Genomic DNA, 20,297 nt, shown 5'->3' with positions numbered 1-20,297 from the left:
TTTAGTATGGAGAGGTGTTCCAGCCGTAGTAGAGCTCTCTTAGTGTTGAGCAAGATGTATTTTGAGTGGGGAAGATGGGATATGTCCATGGTGAGGAGAGCAGGTAGAGGCATATCATTGATGATCGATTTTTCTATGTCTATCCAAACTGGGGTGTAGCCAGGCTGGGGGACTAGCCAGTTAGAGCCTTGTTTGCAAAGATACGCTGTTTGGTAGTTCCTAAAGTTCGGAAGGCCCAGACCACCTTTCTCTTTTGGTAATTAGAGTATTTTCGTTGATATTCTGGGTTTCTTGCATATCATTTTGGAATCAATAGTCCGATCACCACCTCCGAAATGATATGCAATTTTTATAAATGATATGCCATTTTCATATTAATTAAAGACATTTACCAGGACTCAGGGAAATGTTAAGACAGACTTGAGCAGTTTACATTTTAACAGCAACGACACACCCCACATACACTGCTTATTCACCTTCTATGCGCTTTGTGTTTTGATTTAAATGTTCTGCAGTGCCTGTATTTGGTTGTAGAGGCCCATACCTACTTACACAATCAAACAACTGAAGTCAGTCTTAGCTATACAGTACTTCACATAATTTTATTTTCGAGCTTCAACACTGCGCTTACTTTACACTCCAACTTTCATAGAAGAATAAACCTACATCACCACCATGCGTATATGTTGACAAATAAAGCATGCTCTTTTAAACTACAAAAACGTGTTATCTGGACTTTTTCAGCATCTATCTATCTATCTATCTATCTATCTATCTATCTATCTATCTATCTATCTATCTATCTATCTATCTATCTATCTATCTATCTATCTATCTATCTATCTATCTGATAACATATCACTGTCGTTTTATTATACCACTGATTATTGGGGATCATAGTCTGAGTCTTCACAAAGCACTGTACTGTGCTAAAAAATAATATTTTGACAAAAACGTTACGTACGAGCACATAGATGGCACTAGGGCAGTTGCATTTTTAACAGGTATGAGAGCCGATAGAATAGTGCAAAGCACATTTTACATAAAATGGTTGTTCCAAGTAATAGTGAAAAAATATCAGACTGTTGTCATAAAGCCACCCACTTTGAGTGTGTTCGCTCCTCTACATTCAAACCATGAAAAAAATGTGCATGCCTGTTTCAGATATGAGATATTTGATATGCATCTATGTTGCACCACAACACGCTACAATCGAAGTGCGTACTTCAATAATTTAGATCTATAACTCCCCTATATAACCGAAAATATTGGTCTTTTTCAGTGTTTAAGATCAATGGTATCGCACATATTAGTCATGCACATAAATGGACGTTGTAAATGGAATAAATATGTGGTAACCAAAAACCTACAGTGTTGAAGACTGGCAGAGTCACAATAACAGCTGCCAATTTAAATTCGATGTTGCATATTATTACCCTGAGCATTTGTATCGAACGCTGAATAATGAAAGCTCGAGTAGGACTTGTCTGCATTCAGGTTAAAAAAATAGCAAGATATACACAAATCTCCGCATCAAGCACTCAACCGACTCATCTATTGTACCACCTGTAAACATAATTTGGAGAATGTGCTTCTAAACCATAGAGTCGATATTTAAACTTAAGGTCTTCTTTTAACTTTTACTTGAAAATTAATATATATATCTGACACAGTACCGTTCCTGTTTTCAAACAGATACTGTTATTTTATGTTCGTTTTTTTATCACAATTAAGCTAACATTTTTAACTGTCTTCACGTCCCACTCCCTGCCGTGCTTCTGCATTGCCAATTCACTGTCTAAACATTTGAAAAACAGCACACCGTGCTCGCTCGCGTTTCAGGTGATTAGTGGAATTCAGAGACATGATTACAAAAGAAATTGTCTAAAAACTTAAATTTAATGTTTTCTGCAGACATCAAACGAGACTCCAATGCGATCGTATCACCCGCACAGGAATTTTGTTCACATAAAATAAATACATTTGAGCAAACAAGCACGGGAAGCTTCGATGCGCCGTTTTCTAATTCAATATCGGAATTCCCAATGGATGAATAAAAAAACAAAACATGTTTATTGAGAAAAAAAATGGCAATCTGACAATCCACGTGTTACAGTTGTTCTTGAAAACATTTTCATCGCACATTAATGAGCAAATCCGGTCCCAGAAGCCGATGTTTGACGACTAAGCTCACAGACACAAGGGATGACGTATTTTCCATCCATGATTTGAACCATAATATGGATCGATAAATAATAACAACGAGCTCACGTGACTCGTGGAGGCAGTGTCAGCAATACGTAGTGACGTCCTTGCGGCCTGGCCTCAGTCTGGGTAAAGAATGAAACCTGAGAAGGTGCTGTATTTATTGTTGTTTCCTCCGTGCGCCTTCCCTCCGTCCAGCTTTACGTAGATTTCGTCCCCAGAGTCCAGGTGCAACACCACGCTGTTACTGGCGTAGTCGTAGTTCTGGTCTGCGTCCTGGGCGATGGCACTGGCGCGGACCTGCGAGCCAAAAAGAGAAGTGTAAGAGAAGGAGGGGGATAGGAGTCAGAAAGGCTCGCTCGGGAGGCCGTCGCTTCTCGTTAAATGCAGCAAAGACCTGGAACGCCCTCCCTAGACACATTCGCACTGAACCATCCCTTAGCAAATTCCGCAAATGTCTTAAATTCTTTCTTTTTCCCAAAGCCTCTTAAAATTCCCCTGCCCCTCCTTAGAGCCTCTTAATTTCGCATGGTAGCGATGGGACGCTTACGGGCAGCCATGCTCTTTATAAATTCAATTTCAATTTCAATTTCAATAGGTATTCCCTTTTAGCGAAAGTAAGTATCATTCTAAATACACTCCTGCTGAGGGCCAGACTGGCCATGACCAGATTAGGTTGACCAACTGGCATGGGTGAAAATTCAGGACGGTGAGTGTAAAAATTCAGGACAAAGGGTCAAAATTCAGGACAAAAATTCAGGACGGAAGGTCTAAATTCAGGACAAAAATTCGGGACAAAGGGTATGTTTTACAGACACTACAAAGGAGGTTGCTCAATAGTATATAAGTAAGTAAATAGACAAGCATAACTACAAGTCAAAATAAGTTTATATTAGGTTAAAAAGTTAATCTAAAGGCCTTTAAAAGTTTTGTGTTAGTAACAAATTGACAGCTTACATCCTTTGTTTTCACATGTCCTTTACCACCACAAGAAGATTGGCAACTAGTCGACTTTTCTATTCTGTCTTAGACTGCAAAGTGAGTGAATTTTGTAAACACCAATCCATGTGTTAACCCCTTCGCTGCAGCGGCTATTCTGCCGCAACGCTACGGGGGAGGTGGGGCCGCGTGGTGGTCCCGGGCTCGTGACGGAACCGCTCCGTCACGGTCCGCGGGTGAGCTGTGCTTGTGAGGGAACGGTTCCGTCACGGCCCTGCCCGCTCTTCAGAACGTCAAGCGCAGGCACCGAATTCGCGCCGCGCAGGCGCGGCGAGTGGGCCATGACAGGACTGTTCCGTCACCAGCGCAGCCCACCCGAGGCTCGTGACGGAACGGCTCCGTCAGGAGCATGGGAGGGGTTAAAGGAATAAGCAGGAATTTGACAAAAGAAACAGCTTGATATTTGTCCTCTATTCTTGAAAACATAGCACTTGTGACAAGCTGAAAATAAAATGTAAAGGCATCTATATTGCCCATTAAATTTCTCAACTGAAACTCGTAGGCTGGGATGTTTGTGTGATAGATTGCCTCATAGATATGGACAAAGACAAAGCAGTGCTAGTCCCTGCATTGCCTTATTTTACACCAGGGAGGCGTTCCTTGGGTTTTGCGGTGGCTTTCCCCAGATTTACTTAAATCACGTAAACCTGGAAAAGCACTATCACTTTGCGCCTCCAAAGAGCAGGCATAACATTGAGAATTATTTAAATTTCTCCTTGTTTTTTACTCTTTCCATGTGTCCTGCACCAATAGAAAGAGAATAACACCTCTCTGAATTGCTTCCGTGCAGGGTGTGGCCCTTCCTGCACAAAAACAATCCTGCATGCAATGCAGAAATCCTGGCACCATGGCAGAAGGGTGCCTAGATTGGCATTACGCAGCCCATTCCTGTCCTTTCCGCCAGCACAGGGGGAAAGGGCGGGAAAGCACTGTATTGCACAATTACAGTGCATTTTTGCCCTTTCACATTTGATTAGGGCAGCGCAGCAAGAAGACTTCGGTCGCTGCCCTACGCCAATTCTCCATAAATAAGCCTCACATTGACCAATGAGACAGCATGCTAGACAAAATAAACCTTTGGACATCAACATAGTCATCCCACCAACCATATGAGGCAACATAAAACTGTTGGCATGGAAGCCATGAAAGAGCAACATTAACATACAGTGGATATAATGAAGGAGAGCTTATTATTGTGCAGTTCAGGATTCAGGAAAGGTAGATTAATAGCATCCTTTATGTTTAACCTTGTAAAATAATTACTTTTGCATCCATTGTGTAATACAGCAACTGTGTAAACGTGCACTTGTATTAGTAATGTCATGAGCTGCAGACTCAGCAGATGGAGAGATATCCAGTACTAGTGTAACAGTAGGAAAGGCAATGAAGGAGAGGTTGTGGCCTTATGGTCACAGCTGCCAACTTTGGAGCCGGGGAGCAGGGTTTGATCCCCATCGCCGGCTCAGCTTACTGTACTTTTTGGCAAATCACTACGAAACACAATAAAAGAATATATTTAAAAAATGAAGGTATTCCTGGTTAATGGGACCGGTGTCCATCTAAAGAGTTTTAAATACCTACGGGAAGGGAACTGGCCTAACGGCTAGGGTGGGGGTCTCCGCATTGGGTAAGCAGGGCGTGAGTAGCAGGATTGAGGCGGAACACCCAGCGATGCTGAGCAAATCACTCAATATCCCAGTGCCTAACAAAGAATGCCCGCAAGGAACACAACTGGCACTCGCCTAAAGCTCTCTGGTACCTCCAGGCGGAGTTCGCACTAAAGGATACTACATCCCAACCCAAACAAGGGTTCCCACCCGAGAGGGATCCCTGCCAGGCAGACATGGTTAAAATGCCACACTCGTATTCACAGGCAAGGGCTGACTGCCTTGGAAGAGTGGCAACGCGGGAAAGTTCTCGCTTGGAAGAGTAATTGCTGGAGAGTACAGCGGAAGATTGGTGTTCGCGTGTCTCTTGGTAGGAGAGGTATGGTGGAAGGGTGTACAATTGTAGAAAGGTGCAAGCGAGAGTAAAAATGCATATACACTGTAATAACAGTGGGAGGGAACCACCCTATTGTCATTCAGACAATTATATTGTGTACTCTACACCAAAAGTCTTTTTGGTTTCCCGGAGCAGCCAAAGTGGTTTTGTTTGAGTTATCAATCGAGTTGTGAGGCTGAGCACAAGTACACGCTTGATATGACCTCAGGGCACTTATAGAATGGTGGGAATCTTCCCCTTTAGTTGCGTGAAGGTTTTGGCCGGGACCTATGTTTGATCTCTTCTGTTGCTTAAGGAGCTCAAGCCATGTAAGCATATAACGGCAAGTACCACTGTCCAAAAATCACACACCCTGCACATTTGGTTACTCTTATACAGAATAAGTCAAATATGTCGGACACCTTATAGCGTAACAGCTAGAGCTAGAGGCGCCATGTGAACTCAACATCTGAATCCGGGCAAATCCCTAGATTTGCTGCAACAACTGAAAATAAATAGATTAAGCAAAGCCTGCCAAATCTAAACAAATAGTTTAAGGGGTGTTTATGGAAAGCTCTCTAATAGTGAGGGATTTCATAGCTCTTTCCAGACTATTGTTAAATGTCAGCCATGTCTGAATCCATGTAAACTTTGCTGTGTAAAATATTCATTAAAAGAAACCTGCTCTTTTTGGGTTCAAGTCTGTTAGAACCATAATTTTACCTCATTACGACACCCTACCACTTACATTAATGGTCAAGGAATCAATGCAAAGGTGTTAGTTCTGAGAAAGTTTAATTTTGGCAAATGTAGCCAGTCGTTTTGAAAGGTGGGGACTAGAGGAAACTTGGTTGACACATGCCCATTGCTGTGACATACTTGTTAAAACTCACATCACAACTCCCAGGCAGCTTGGCAGTAGGTCCTAGGAATCACTCCATAATGGTGCTTACTACATCAGATTTCGCAGGAGGCCCAGTGGCAGTGGGATAGTTCCCCTTGTAACAGTGTGCAGCTAAAGTGTCCCAAGCAGCAAAGATACAGGAAAAGGCAGTAAGTAAAAATTAATATCCAATCTCCCCTGCCAGGATTCCTCTGGGTGCATGTGTGCATGTGCCTTTTGAAATATAGGTAGGTCAGGAGCCCGCCGCCCTTCGGTAGCACCAAACTGGGTCTCATCCGCCCCCCCCCCAACCCCAACCCCCTCCGGTTTCAGAAATAGGTAGAGGGGAGGTGGGAGCAGGGAAGACCAATGTCTAATAGGAGGGTAACCCAGATAAATGGGGGCAAATGGAGGTGGTACATAGGACAGTGACACTGAAAGGCTGGGGCCCCCCTGTTCTGTGCTTTGCTGATTGGAAAGCTTAACTTGGAAGAGCGCTTAAACTTGAACGACAATCCCCACTGCAATTTCTAGTGGCTCAACACCCTCCTAGACAAGTGTCTATGTTATGAAATGCAAGAAACCCATAGGCCTTAGTCAGCTTTGTCACCCCGGGCCCACCTGTGGGGAAAGGGGCAGTCTTAAGAAACATCAGGGGTTAAAGGACCCTGCACTGGTGAGGTCTGAGCCTACAGAAATGAGGTCAGAATTTGGTTTCAGCCTTTGGCTCCTAATTTAGTAGCGCAGAGGGTTAACCCATTGCTGTATAGAGCATATGCAAGCATAGGCAGACCATTGAGGCCAAAACGATAATAACTGCCCGGGCCATGCCATGCAGTAAGGAGGCACAGGGCACCATCATACCATATTATGGCGGCCTGGGGAGCTGGGGGATTAACCGAGTACGGAAAGCGACCTGCTGGTATTACATAAGAATAACACCTGCGCACATGGAAGCAGTAATGAGTCATAGGGACCCCCCCCCCCCCCCAGCCATATGAAGGCTGTTGGACACATGGGGGCCTCCGGCAATCTAAGTAGGGCCCGGGATTGCCCGATCCGGTGTGCAGACTGCACACATCATAAAAAAACAAGCATTTGCATAGCGAATAGTCTCGCTTTTGGGACCTTATAAGTGTTTAGCCATGCAACAGTGGATGTTGTTGCACCAAGGATATTGTGCTGCATAACTAAATACTTATAAGGTCCCAAAAGCAAGACCTATTGGCTGTGCCAATGCTTGTTTCCAGTTATGGTCAGCATTTGTGAAAATGTAAAAGATACATCAGAAGCAATGGTGAGAAGATACTCCACCCTCAGAAATCTGAAAAGTGTTTTAAACGTGGAAATATATACCCAAAAGGCAGCAAATCAAACTCTAGGGCAGGAGCAGAATGTTGGAATTCGCTCACAATAGGTTTGGACTACAAAGAATCATCACTCAAATTGTAAGCTCTATGTGGAGTAACCTTCAACTAACCCCATTATGTTGTTGCTAGTCCACTATACTTACACATACCTTTCTACCTCTTGTTCTTCCTTTGCCTTACTACTTCTATTGCAGGCTACTTCCTTTCTCCCACCTACCGAGGCCTCACTTAAGTTTCCATTGTTCCCTTTTTATCATTTTATCTGTGCTGATAATCCGTGAAAGAGTGAACTTCATAATAGTGCAAAAAAACAAATGCTCTACAAAATTCAGAACACTCAACACTCAAAGCAAAACATCATAAATACATAGAACCTTCACTACAAATCACACAAGTGATGGAAAGTTAAAACTGGAATGGCAAGGGTAGCAATAAATGATGGATTTAGGCCCAGATCTCTGTACTGAGGTGAATGTTTGACATTGTCAAGCAATTGTTCTTTTTGCGTTTGTCACCTAAGTGTGACGGATATTCCCAGACCCCAGACGTGGTTATCTTGCCCTTCATGCCACTGGAGTCAAGCTAACTTGGCTGATGAAAGGGTAATACCTCGAAACCGGTCCAAGGATACTCGTTTCCCGTCCAGGGAGGACCTGGCTTGGCATTTTGGGCTCGACTGTTCCCATGAGGCACAGGGTCAAGACTGATTTGCTTAAGGCTGGGTTTCAACTGGAATGGCATGGAGAGCCAAAATAAAAATGGACTGAGGACCAGATGTCAGTACTGGGGTTAACGTTTTGATAATTTTCAGCATTCTATCCATCAACTGTTCTTTTTGCATGGAACCTTCACTACATTAGCAGGGCATAGTGACAGTGAAGCTACAAAGATTGTGACATACCCTCGTACCAAAAACAAAGTGCTAAAAACATCAACCAAAGCACAGGAATAATAAATAGCAAGTTCAACACCTTTGAGCTTAACAATGAAAAAAGGTAAGACGCAGCAACAGTATATAACAGCAAAGTGCTGCTCCATTACAAGTGTAAAAGCTCCTAACAGGAGTACACCGTTAAGAAGTGTGGCTCACTGGTTAGAGGAGGCATACCCTGATGCAGAGGTCAGACCGGGACCAGGGTTCAATTCACGACGCGGCAGGGTCTTGAGCTCAAAAATGTCCACGGACCCGTTAATTCTCGCCTTGGTGCCTACTCAAATCATGGGTTCACACTCTGCAACTCTGGGCAATAGCTTGCTTAATCTCCACTACAGCCCCACTGTGATGGGATGCCTGGTCTTCACCTTGGGGATGCCCAGTAGCGGTTATCTCGCAGGGAAAGCCAGGATGGGTTCCCAAAGCAAGCGCTAAGAGACCTGTTGGTGATTTGGCGCTATATAAATCGAAATTAACATAACATAACATAACACCACCCAAGAGTACACACAACCCTATGACGTAACACTGAAAAGTACAAGGACGCTTACACAAACCCAGGTCTATTCTCATCCTTAGGAAACATACCAAAGACACATGTCATCTTTCAGCCTCATGAACATCTCAACCAGACAATTGTGGGTACTCACATAACAGCTCACTAACAAGATAACAGCAGGTGCTAATATTTCATACATTAAGAGTAAAAATATGGATACGTTTCAAAACACATCCGCAGTGAACTCACTAATCTAGCACATCAACAGGCCTCATTCTTCACCCTTCGAAAGTTCATTCTTCCGCAACAACAGCACACAGTGAACATATCCTTAAAAATAGAAGCAAACACACTTCCATTACAAAAGCATGACCTTGTAATCCCCCCATTCATTGCCCATCAGTATAGCTCCCCTCCCAAAAAAACAGCACACACAAAATACACTGAGATGGCTGTGCAAGATTGTTTTGATTTGACATACGTTTTTTGCAACTTTATTGTTGGGAAAGCTATCAGGCTCTTGTCAATGTAAATCAAACATGACACAAAAGTATATGTTTGCTGTCTCAAACAGCACACATTGTCATCATAGTACTCCCCGATGCTAAAGGGAATTGCTAGGCGTATGGATGTGCTCCATAAAAAAGGACAGAATGCAGTCAATCACAGTGAAGTTAGCCAATGGTTAATGTGGGCTGATATACTGCACCCTACTGTATGGTGAGGAATAAAATCTGAATGACACAAAAACAGTTAAATGGATGAATGGGGTGGATGAAACACCATAGCTATTATATAATATTGATTTTAGTGAAATCAAAAGGCCTCGGTTAACGCCAAAGCTAAATAAAGTCAGTACTCTCACTTCCTCAATTAATAGCATGCAAGCAACACACTGTGGGCCTAATACACTGAACCCACTCCCATAACGCAGAATATTCCTCAAGGATTTGCTTGTCTAGAGGAACAGCTGTACAAAAAATGTTTTTCAACTTCAGCATGTCCCCTGCAGAACCCAGGTTTGAGGAATCTATTGGGGTCTCTTATTGGACTACCACTTTTGTGGATGGGCAGGCCAACTCCTTACCTAGGCCTTTGGCACCAGTCAAGGTGGTCTAGTAGCACACAGGCCTACAGGCTCGTTTCCACTGCTCGATTATGTAGGCAGCCTTAACTGGTTAAACCCCCAGGTAAAAAAAAAGAATAATAATAATTTAAATCTAATTGTAGACTTGTCACACTGTCATACACTTAATCATACAAACTGTTTCCTATTTAAAACAGACACCCTAGTACTCTTTAGAGCTGGACTATATTACTAGGTGTTCAGCGGATTGTCTAGTGTTGACTCTCTATCGCCATCTGTAAATAAACTCGTTGTGAAATACGGGCAATCCCAGGCTCAGACTTTTAATCATTCAGCATACACAGATGAGCAAATAAGATGGGGTAAAGAAAAACATGTTACGTTCACCACAATGAAGACCCACGATTGTGGATGGCATTTAGGGGCAGCATTAAAAAAAATTATGTCACCCATTTCAAGTGGGCTATAGTAACAAAAAACACGTAAATAGCGAAAAAAATTCTCATTAAATGTGGGCAGCATTTCCTACTCAGTCAGTATAACAATAAAAGAGAAAAAGTTGGCACGAGTAAGCAAGTAAGACTTTATGGGCACTGCTATAAACAGCATTCGTTCGAGGTTTGAAAAGAAACAAGGAAATACATTGTGAGAGAAGTGAAAGTGAGGGTGCCACACAACAATGCTTGCTTTTTGTGATACATTAAATATTCCCTTGTCTGTAATGACTGTAATATCAGGACGCACAAAAAACGCACACACAAAAGGGGGTGCACGGAAAAAGGCAATATAACAACTGATCACTGCGGGCCTGAAGAGCAACATACGGGGGTGGCGAATGGTTGACGACGTAACGTTACAAGGGACAGTGAAGTAAGGGCAGGACAGATGGGCATTAGGCGAGAGGTAAAATTGAGCCAGAGGAAGAGAGACTGGGTCGGGTATCCTGAGGAGGCAGAACGTGACAGAATAGCAGGCGACCGACACAAACTACGATTGGGGCAGTAGAGACAGGAAGCCACTGGAGGAGTAGGGATGGATGGGAGAGACCGAGGTGGGCGCATGGACGTATCCCAATCCTTGCAAGAGGTTCCCGAATGTGACCCTTATCTCACTCCTCCTGGCAGAAGATCTTCCAAAGGCGATGGCCTCTGCTTCGCTCCTGACTGTCACCAACTTCAATGCGCAAAGGCAACGGGAGATAATGGGGATGCTATTTCATATTGACAAGTGGGGGGAGTGCTGGCAAAAGTGAAAGTGTTTTACTTGCGAGATCGAGCAGCGCCAGGAGCGATAATTGCTACCATATGGCGCTGTGTGTTCCCGCAAGTGGATCGCAGCACGTGCACGCATTGCCATTGAGAGCAATGGAACGCATGCACATTTTTGGCTGAAAACAATGGCATTTGGGGGAAGATGGCCGTCAGACCTTACCAGAGGTCAGCCTCCCGGAGACTCAGCTAGAGGGGGTATCCTAGCTAAGCATGGGCGAATTTTGCGAATTCGCGATCCGCGAATTTGCGGATTTTTGTTTTTTTGCCTGTTCGCTGGGTTTTTTGCGTGTTCGCTGGGTTTTTTGCGTGTTCGCGGGGGATTTTTGCATCTTCGCGAGCCACTTGCACAGCAAAGTTACCCATGCAGTCGTTTATGGGAGAGGGAGAGAGAGATAGATAGATAGATAGATAGATAGATAGATAGATAGATAGATAGATAGATAGATAGATAGATAGATAGATAGATAGAGAAAGAGAGAGGGAGAGAGAGAACGAGAGAAAGAAAGAGAGGCCGGATTTCTGAAGGGCCAGATTCCTGAGTTGCCCCTACAGAACATACAGCTTTTTATTTTTAGCAAAATGCATATGAAAATTGTGCTGTAAAGGTCTCTTTTAGTTTAACCCCTCCTGACAACTCAAAATGGGTGTATTTGCCATCCTCTCCCTTCTTCCTGTTTTTTATATCTGTAAGTGCTTCCTGATGAGGTTTAATTCCTTAGACAGGTGCCTCGTTGCCTACTTGTAACTATTCTCTGACCCTGCTTCAAGGGTCAGAGCAGGGTCAGTGAATAGTTGCAAGTAGGCAACGAGGCGCCAGGAAGCAATGAGCAGCAGGGGTCCAAGTTGAAGTTAATTTGTAACCCTTTTGTAAAAGGTTACAAAGAAATTAGGTTCAACTTTTGCACCTGCTGCTGTAACCCTTGCTTGGCTGAAAATTCGTCCCCGCTGATTCGCGGATTTTACCGCGATTTCGCAAGATTCGCGGATCGCGAAATCGCGGAAAATCCGCAAATTCGCCCGCGAAACGGATTTTACGCCCACCCTTAATCCTAGCGCTCAAGTGGAACAACAGCATGGGCAGGACCACAGAAAGAGCAACAGAGGTGCAAAGAGATGACACAGGGTAGGGGGAGCCGCAGGAAGACGGAAGCCTCCCTGGCAACGTGGTAGAAACAAAGGTGTATTGGTTTGGTTATGGAAACACACCGACAGGGCGGTGTGTAGAAGAAGGGCCACTCACTATGGGATGCCTCACGGCTGGGTGAGTACACCTGACAAAACGTCGGGGTAGCAAACGGAGACGGCACTCGTAACCCAGCCCCCACCAAATGGCAGGGCACAGGAGAGACTAGCAAGGTAGTGAGTTGTGGCCTGGCTCTGGGAAACGCTACCCCCCCAAACGCAAAGTGGCGTGGAAAACAACAAAGAACAATCTACAAGCTGTCAGGGTGATTTACGAACCTAGGATATGCAAATGAGCAAAAGATAAACCAGTGATTTATGGACATCCACATAGTCACCCCACCAACCATATGAGGCAACTTAAAACTTTTGGCTTGGAAGCCATGAAAGAGCAACATTAACACACAGTGAATATAATGAAGTAGAGCTTAATATTGTGCAGTTCAAGATTCCCGAAAGGTAGATAAATAGCATCCTTCATGTTTAACCTAGTAAAAAAATGACTTTTGCATCCATTGCGTAATACAACAACTATGTAGGCATGCACTTGTATTAGTAATGTCATGGGCTGCAGACTCAGCAGATGGAGAGATATCCAGTACTAGCGTAACAGTAGGAAAGGCAAGTAAACAATCCGCTAGGCCAGTGCCCCAATCTACCTGACTTGGCATCATCACTACCATCATAAGACCTATAGCGTTTATGAGTGCCAAGTCTACATTTAGCAAAAAGAGTTCTATTGTTTTAATTGCACATTCATGATGATATTTTCTGATTTTTGTACATTTATTTTAATATTATTCCTGCATGTTTTATTCCTACTTGCCTTGAACACGTTATGCATAGTAAATAAATTAAATACAAAAAAACAAAAATGCAACTTGTTTGTGGAAATGCAGTAAATATCTGCAATGATATAACATCCCAAAAAAAAGGAAACTCGTAATGAGGTTCTCTGGGTGAAGTAAAGAACCACATGAATGTAAAATGCCTTCAAAATCCTATGTGTAGGTTTTTTGCTCATGAACAGTATTTATGGAGGACACCGAAACACCTACCTGCTACTCCACACAGTGACACCTTCACATTAAAAAAAAACATGCCTTCAAATTCACTCATCCTGTTTGAAGTGCTGAGTAACCACGCGCCCTGAGGGACACTGCCAATATCTTGGCATTTTAGACTGTGCACTAGCATTTTAGCCAACAGAGCTTTGCGTTCTATAATTTTAGCATATTATTTTAACACTACTAGTATTGAGTTAACCATTCCAGTATGCAAAGTCCAGTCACCGAGTTAGTGATATGGTGGAACCACTTAAAAGGTTTTTTTGGAAGCTGGTCATGGCATCAGCCAGCTACGATATTGCGTGTTGGAAACTGTTAAACAACAAGAGGGTAAAGACAATCATCAGGAACTATTAAGAAGAGAAAATTATTGGATTTTCACCTTAAGCAGCATGAAACCATTCGGCCTAAATGACCGAGTGGAATATCTGTGTTATCTTTGAACAGCTGGGGCCCCAGCTAATGACTCCTTACCAGCGCAGAGTGGTTTTTTCATTATATCATTAAGAGCTTGTAATTCATGTCGAATCATTTAAGTTTGGCTACATAGCCTTATGCTATTATATTACATGTCAGTTCTATTGGCATGATTTATTGTGATTTTTAGTGAACCTCCGGTTTCATTTCTCTATTTTTTCATTATTTCAAAAGAACCCACGTTTTCAACCTTTCTAACCCGCCCCCTACCCGTTTTCACTTCTGCATTTCACTTTACACACATTCCCTACTAGGTCGCGCCCTCACGCAACCTTTCTCGTATATTCACTTCCGGGTGATAAACTTCTTCTGAACCCAGCCACAGCCTTGACTGCCAGCGTTTACGGACGTGCATTTGTACTTTCGCGGTAAGCATCTCCTTAGCCTCTCTATCTGTAAGGCACTGAGGTGTTCATTTAATGCTAAGCTTCAGGCTTCAACACGCTATATTCACGCCCTTGATCGTATATAATTCTCACCGCTCCGTTTGTTTCAGTGAAGCAGCCGAAATGCACACGTTATTCTCTTAACAGCATGAGCATGTAACGCGACGCGCACGCTTTTCACCATGTGGTTTATACTCCATTATTTCACCTATAATCTTTTTCTTTCACGTTATATCACCCTTTATTGTGATAGACTATCTATCTGACCATTCACACCGCATGAACTTGCTGTGTTATAACCATTTAGCATGCATTAGTCAGACTATGTACTATTTTTTTCACATGATGTAAAATACAAGCATTTCTTCGTTTTTAGAAACATATCCCCAGATGAAGGCATAATGGAAATGCCGAAATGCATTGGGATGGTATGAGTGCAAAAAATGTTAAAGGAACATGAACAGCAGCAAATACTTGTGAATATAACAAGCCATGAATATATGTGAATAAATATTCAGAATACTACTCTTTGAGCAAAGTCATAATCTTTTCGTGAAACCTTGATACAAGGACCTTTCTGGATCCTAGAGGACATCTCTCAGTGTTCAGAGTGCAACCCTCCCATTTATAGTACATTACGCCTCCAGACAGAAGGCGATACTCTGGAGATCCATACAAACTCAAAAGCTTATCAAAAAACGCTGTGCGCCCGGCAAAAAATCATTTTTTCATGACAGACCTCCAGGCCACAAGCATCGCCATGTTGAGCAATCTACTTTAAAAAAAAATATCTAAGCATGCTCCTTAAGTTCACACTATCTCGCCTCGCGTTGTTTTACCTCTAGGCAGCATGAGGCCCGGCAACCGAGATGAGGAAAACAACACATTCTGTGAACATTCAGATTCATAATTTTTCTAATTTAACGACTTTTCCTCATCACCTCCTCTGCTCACCGTTTCTTTCAAGTCATCGAGAAAAAGATAGTCCATATTTAATGTGATGCTGGCCATTGGAGGAGTTGGGAGCTACAAATATGCTTTCATGAGGCCCCGGAAAGGTGGAGAGTGCTTAGGAACGAGTACACCAGTGGAAACAGGGAGATAACAAAACAGACAAACGTCAATAACTGGAAATAAATGCACGCACACGTAAAAGAAAGAATCATGAAAAGCATGTATTTTCAACTTTACCAAGAGTTCGATAAGTTGTTTGAGGGGGTAATAAAGACTGTGGCTGACTCTGTATACCAGTTCTTCAAGGTCTGAGAGTCTGCTGCACAGCTGTCCCCAAAATGGTGGAGTCGGACCCTGTAGTGTAAACATGAATTGAAAGACCTTAAGAGTGCCCTGCAGATCCTAAAGCAATCTAAGGCTGGGTACCCTAAAGCTGTTCTCATTAGGCCTGAAGCATCAGGGCCAATGAGAACCAGCTAGCAGCGAGCACTAGGATTGGCTTATGGTTTTCAAGCCAATCCTAGGTATCTTTGAAGAGTAAAGAACACACCAACTTTGGTTGGAAAGCACAACATCATTGGCTGTCATCCAAAATCATCAAAATTACGGACAAATGGCATCTGTTAAAGATATTATCACGGACAACGGACAGGAGGTGAAAATTACGGACAGTCCATAAAGTTTTCGGACGGTTGTTCACCCTAGACCAGATTTTGAGAACCAAAAACTGGAACATTTTGGAAAAATAGAAGAAGGACTACCATTTTTCATCCATGGAATGGTGCAGAATGACAGCTCTCATCAACATAGGATCACAGAAGACGAACTAAGAAAATAAATAAAATGTAATTTATACAACCAACATCATACCTATTGATTAAATGGCTTACTTATACCAGCTAGTAACTAGCACAGTTGAAGAACATGAGTGATCCTGGATACTGTAAAGTAGACCATCTTTTTCCATGCCGCCCTGTATTTTTGATATGGTAATTTGGTATTTGATAGCTGTTAGTGCTTGCAGCGTGGTGAGCTTCTTAACGGGGCACATTCACATTTACTCTGTTTAAAGACACACCTTTTTATTATTTATTTTTGTCACTGGTGTGGCAACTATCAATACACATGATTCATTGTGCAGTTGCAAAGTGTACAAATATGAGCCTTAAGAGTGTAGTTAATATGACTCCAATTGCAGCTTAATAAATTATTCATAGTTTAAAAAAACTGTACATTTTTCAATTGCCCTGTTACAGGAGTTTATAATTGTTCTAGACAAATTAAGTGATATTTATATTTTAATATCTGAACTTTAGGCATCTAAAATACATTCTAAATACATACTGAAGAAAGTAGAATACAATATATTATTCACAGCATTAAGGTAAAGTGATCTGAAAATATCATTGGTGACATCTGATTTCCTTGTTATGTTCTGGCTTGACAGGTGCTTTGGCTCCTCCCTCAAGTTGGGAACCAGGAGTACTGGCCCGATTCACAGAACTAACTTAAGACAAAATCCTAAACTTACTACCATTTTGGTATTCACAGAAGGCACTTACTCATTTCGGTATTCACAGAAGGCACTTACTCATTTCCGTATTCACAGAAGTCATTTGGGAGTCCTACAAATCCTAACTTTAAGACTTTCGGTATTGACAGAAAGCATTTAGGAGTCCTAAAGTTAGGAGTCCTAACTTTACTACTCCAAAACTAGGGAAAATCCTAGCTTTAAGACTTTCGGTATTCACAGAAGGCATTTAGGAGTCCTAAAGTTTGCCACTACTCAAATGCTTGTTTATGATTGGGATAGGAATAGTGATGTGAAGAAAAGATGTGGAGAGAGTCTAACTCCAATTGTTTTGAGACTGCCTTAAATAAAACCTGTGGGAACAATAAGCAAAAATTTAAAAAGAAAGTCATCTTTCTTTAACTTTTCTCTTTAAAGTTAATGAGTTAGGAAATAATGCACAAATTCCACTGCTCAAAAAATTCAAAGGTGTACGGGAAGATATATGATTTAAAGAAGTGTATTCTCCCAATCGTATGATATTTTTTGTGTAGTCTCTCATTCCTCCTACATGTATCAATGATTAAAATTTTTTACAAATTGGTAAGTAATTTCCTATGAAGGGCAGGGAAAAATCGAAGGTACCATGGGCAATAGGGCATCAGAAAAGTCTGAGTGAGATTTGGTTTCCAATCATTATAGAGTTGCTGTAAGGATTTATTGATAAAAGCATCTCCTGATAGGCATAAAGATGATAATGCCAATATGCTCAACTATTATTATATTCAAGAGCATTCCATTCTGCCATTCAACCTTGTAGGAGAGAAGGATCTGCTTCCTATGGTTACCCCCACTTTTTTCTGTGTTTCACTGGTTTATCGACTTTAGTCTTGCTTTGACCCTGCTAATCAGGACCACAGCCTCTCTAAATTCTCTCTCTAAATTGATTACATGTACTTTAGGTACATACCAGATTGGTTACTGGGTCACCCTTATGAGTCCCTAGTATATGGAACCTTAGGTACCAAGGGCATAGGTACCACAGAGACCTACCAGGGGCTGAAGAATGTATTATGCCACCACTGGGAAGCGTTCCAAAATGGCACCACAGGTCTACACTTGCAGCTTGGGTAAGGTGGTGTAAGCACCCCTTACTGGGATATAGTATACCTATATCCACCATTTAAAACCGACACATATTAACCTATAAGTCACTCCTATGGCAGGCCTTGACAATCCTGAAGGCAAAGTGCTTGGTTCTGTGAGAGAGGGTGCCCTAGCATGAGCTGAGCCCCTCTGCAGCTTTCGGAATCCCTTCCTTATAGCTGTTCTGTGATATAGCCACACCATATACTCTTAAGTGCATTATAATCCTTGCGGTTAATGCTAACTTTGGTTTGGCTTTATCAAAACATGTTGTGTTTGGTGTCAAACACTTTGGAATACTACCCCCTGCCAGTTCTGGTGGTGGGGGTAGCATTCCACCCTTCTAGAGGGAGAAGACATGTACACACTTACTTACCCAGTAAATACCTCAAAATCACAAAATGGCTGCTGCTGCCACAGACACGAGTCTGACCTCCTGCTGCTGGATGAAACTCCAGCAGGGGAGGCTTGGACAATAGGTTTCCTGTCCAGGGAGGTTCCTAGCACCTTCCCAGACAGGCTTTAGCGTATTGGGGCAGGTTGGGTTGTATTCAGTGAATGCTTTTCAGACACTGTTTGGGGCACACAAGGTGCTCCATGCATTTCCCAGTTCAAACCGGTTGCTGGGGCACTCAGCTCGAGCTCTGGTGTGAAACTGGACAATGGGGAAGGGGTGTAACCACCCCCTCCCCCGGTCCTCCCATAGTTGGGACCCTAGATTTAGTCCAACCCCTAAACTTAGGAGATGTGTGGCTCAATGGTTAGAGCGGCAGACCCTGATGCAGAGGTCTAGCCCGGGACCAGGGTTCAATTCCCCGCCTCGGCGGGTCTTGGGCTCAAAATTCCACAGACCGGATAATTCTCACCTCGGTGCCTATTCCAATCATGGAGTCCCACTCTGCAACTCTGGGCAATAGCTTGCTTAATCTCCACAATGGCCCCCACAACGCTAAGGATGCCTGGTCTACACCTTGGGGGTGCCCAGGAGTGGATGCCTCACAGGGAAAGCCAGGATGGGTTCCACAGCGGTATTCATACAAGCGCCTTGAGACCCTTGCGGTGAGTAGTACGCTATACAAGTATCAATTTACATTTTTATTTTATTTTAACCCAGTCACTAGGACTTTAGATTACCCTGGACGAAACTCTGAAGATGAAATCTTGGACCTTCGACATTTTATATCGACTGGAAGACGGAAGAAATCTCCCTTGGGGCCAAGGAGTGACTCCCCTGTTCAAACAGGCACCAAAGAAGCATCTTGCCGGTCTGCATTTTTGAGGCTCCCACAGGATCCCGAAGAATCTGTGACACAGGACATGAACTCCTAGACATCTTCGAGGCTGACACGAGCTCCCAGTGCATCTAAGACCTGTAGCTATCACGAGAGACGTGGGACCGTAACTCCTGGACATCCAGCAATTTTGCAAGTGCACCTACTTACCGAAGTTTCCTGAAGTTGTGCATTGGGCTATTTGTTGCCCTCGCCCTGAGCACCTTTTGCACTGAAGCTTACAGGCCTACACTCCACAAGTGTTCCGTGGGCCTGCTTTCTGCATTGCAGCTTGAGGCTCCTTCATGATCCCTAGTCCGTCAACTGGTGGGTCCCCATGAAGGACAATCCTTTGTTTCTTAGACTTTCCTCTTTGCTCCAGTTGTGCTCTGACTTCCTTCCAAAGGGTGAGTCCCTCAGATCTTGCTGGGATGCACCAAAGCCAAACTTGTCAACTTGCGTGGGTTGCTGTTGCCAAGGCTTGTTGGGTCCAATCCGGATACCGACACTGCAACACTTGATTTCCAATGTGGGACAGCTCAAATCCAGCTCCTGGTTGTTGTCGATGCTTCCTAGACCTCGTGGCTGAAGAGTCAAGCTTCACCTACTTCACCTTAAGCCACCCGACATCGTCTGGCATCTTCTTGTTGCCATCCTGGTCACTGGCTAGTGACCCAGACACTATCCCCTCTGCTTTCAGGTTCTTCAGATTTCCGATTCACCCTTGGATCCATCCAGAAAATTTTCCTCTGGTCGCCTGCAGCACTTCTTTGCAGCTCTCCATTGAAAACGACGACGAAACCCGACACGAAAAGAAACCTATGCACCCGGCTTGCCTGGGTGAGGTAATACGAGTACTTCGGTGCTCCCGTTGGTCTTGACTCTTGAAGTGTGCAGTACTGAAAGGGTTTCACCGTAGTCCACTCCTAAGTGTCCTTAAACTTTAACTTTGTAGCTTTAACTTTTGCCATAGAAGTCAATGGTGATTTGAGGCTGTGTTTAGACACAGCACACGTCCCCTGTGGGTCTCCTGCGTCCCTACCTTGGGTGGTTCCTGCTTGCCTCGGTGGTTC

General features: G+C 43.3%; 1 protein-coding gene across 1 annotated transcript in view; it reads right to left on the bottom strand.

Annotated features, from left to right (window-relative positions):
- Positions 1-1,127: 1,127 nt before the first annotated feature.
- Positions 1,128-20,297, bottom strand: part of C1QL2 (complement C1q like 2) — a 63,760-nt gene continuing 44,590 nt past the window's right edge. Inside the window, exon 2 of the mRNA XM_086958861.1 lies at positions 1,128-2,505. Coding sequence (XP_086814987.1) covers positions 2,326-2,505 — 180 coding nt within the window. The 3' untranslated portion in view covers positions 1,128-2,325. The remainder of the gene's footprint in view (positions 2,506-20,297) is intronic.

This window comes from Lissotriton vulgaris, chromosome 2_1, assembly GCF_964263255.1.
Source record: "Lissotriton vulgaris chromosome 2_1, aLisVul1.2, whole genome shotgun sequence".
Lineage (NCBI taxonomy): Eukaryota > Metazoa > Chordata > Amphibia > Caudata > Salamandridae > Lissotriton > Lissotriton vulgaris.
The sequence above is the reverse complement of the archived record's forward strand: the minus strand, read 5'-3'. Positions and strand labels throughout refer to the sequence as shown.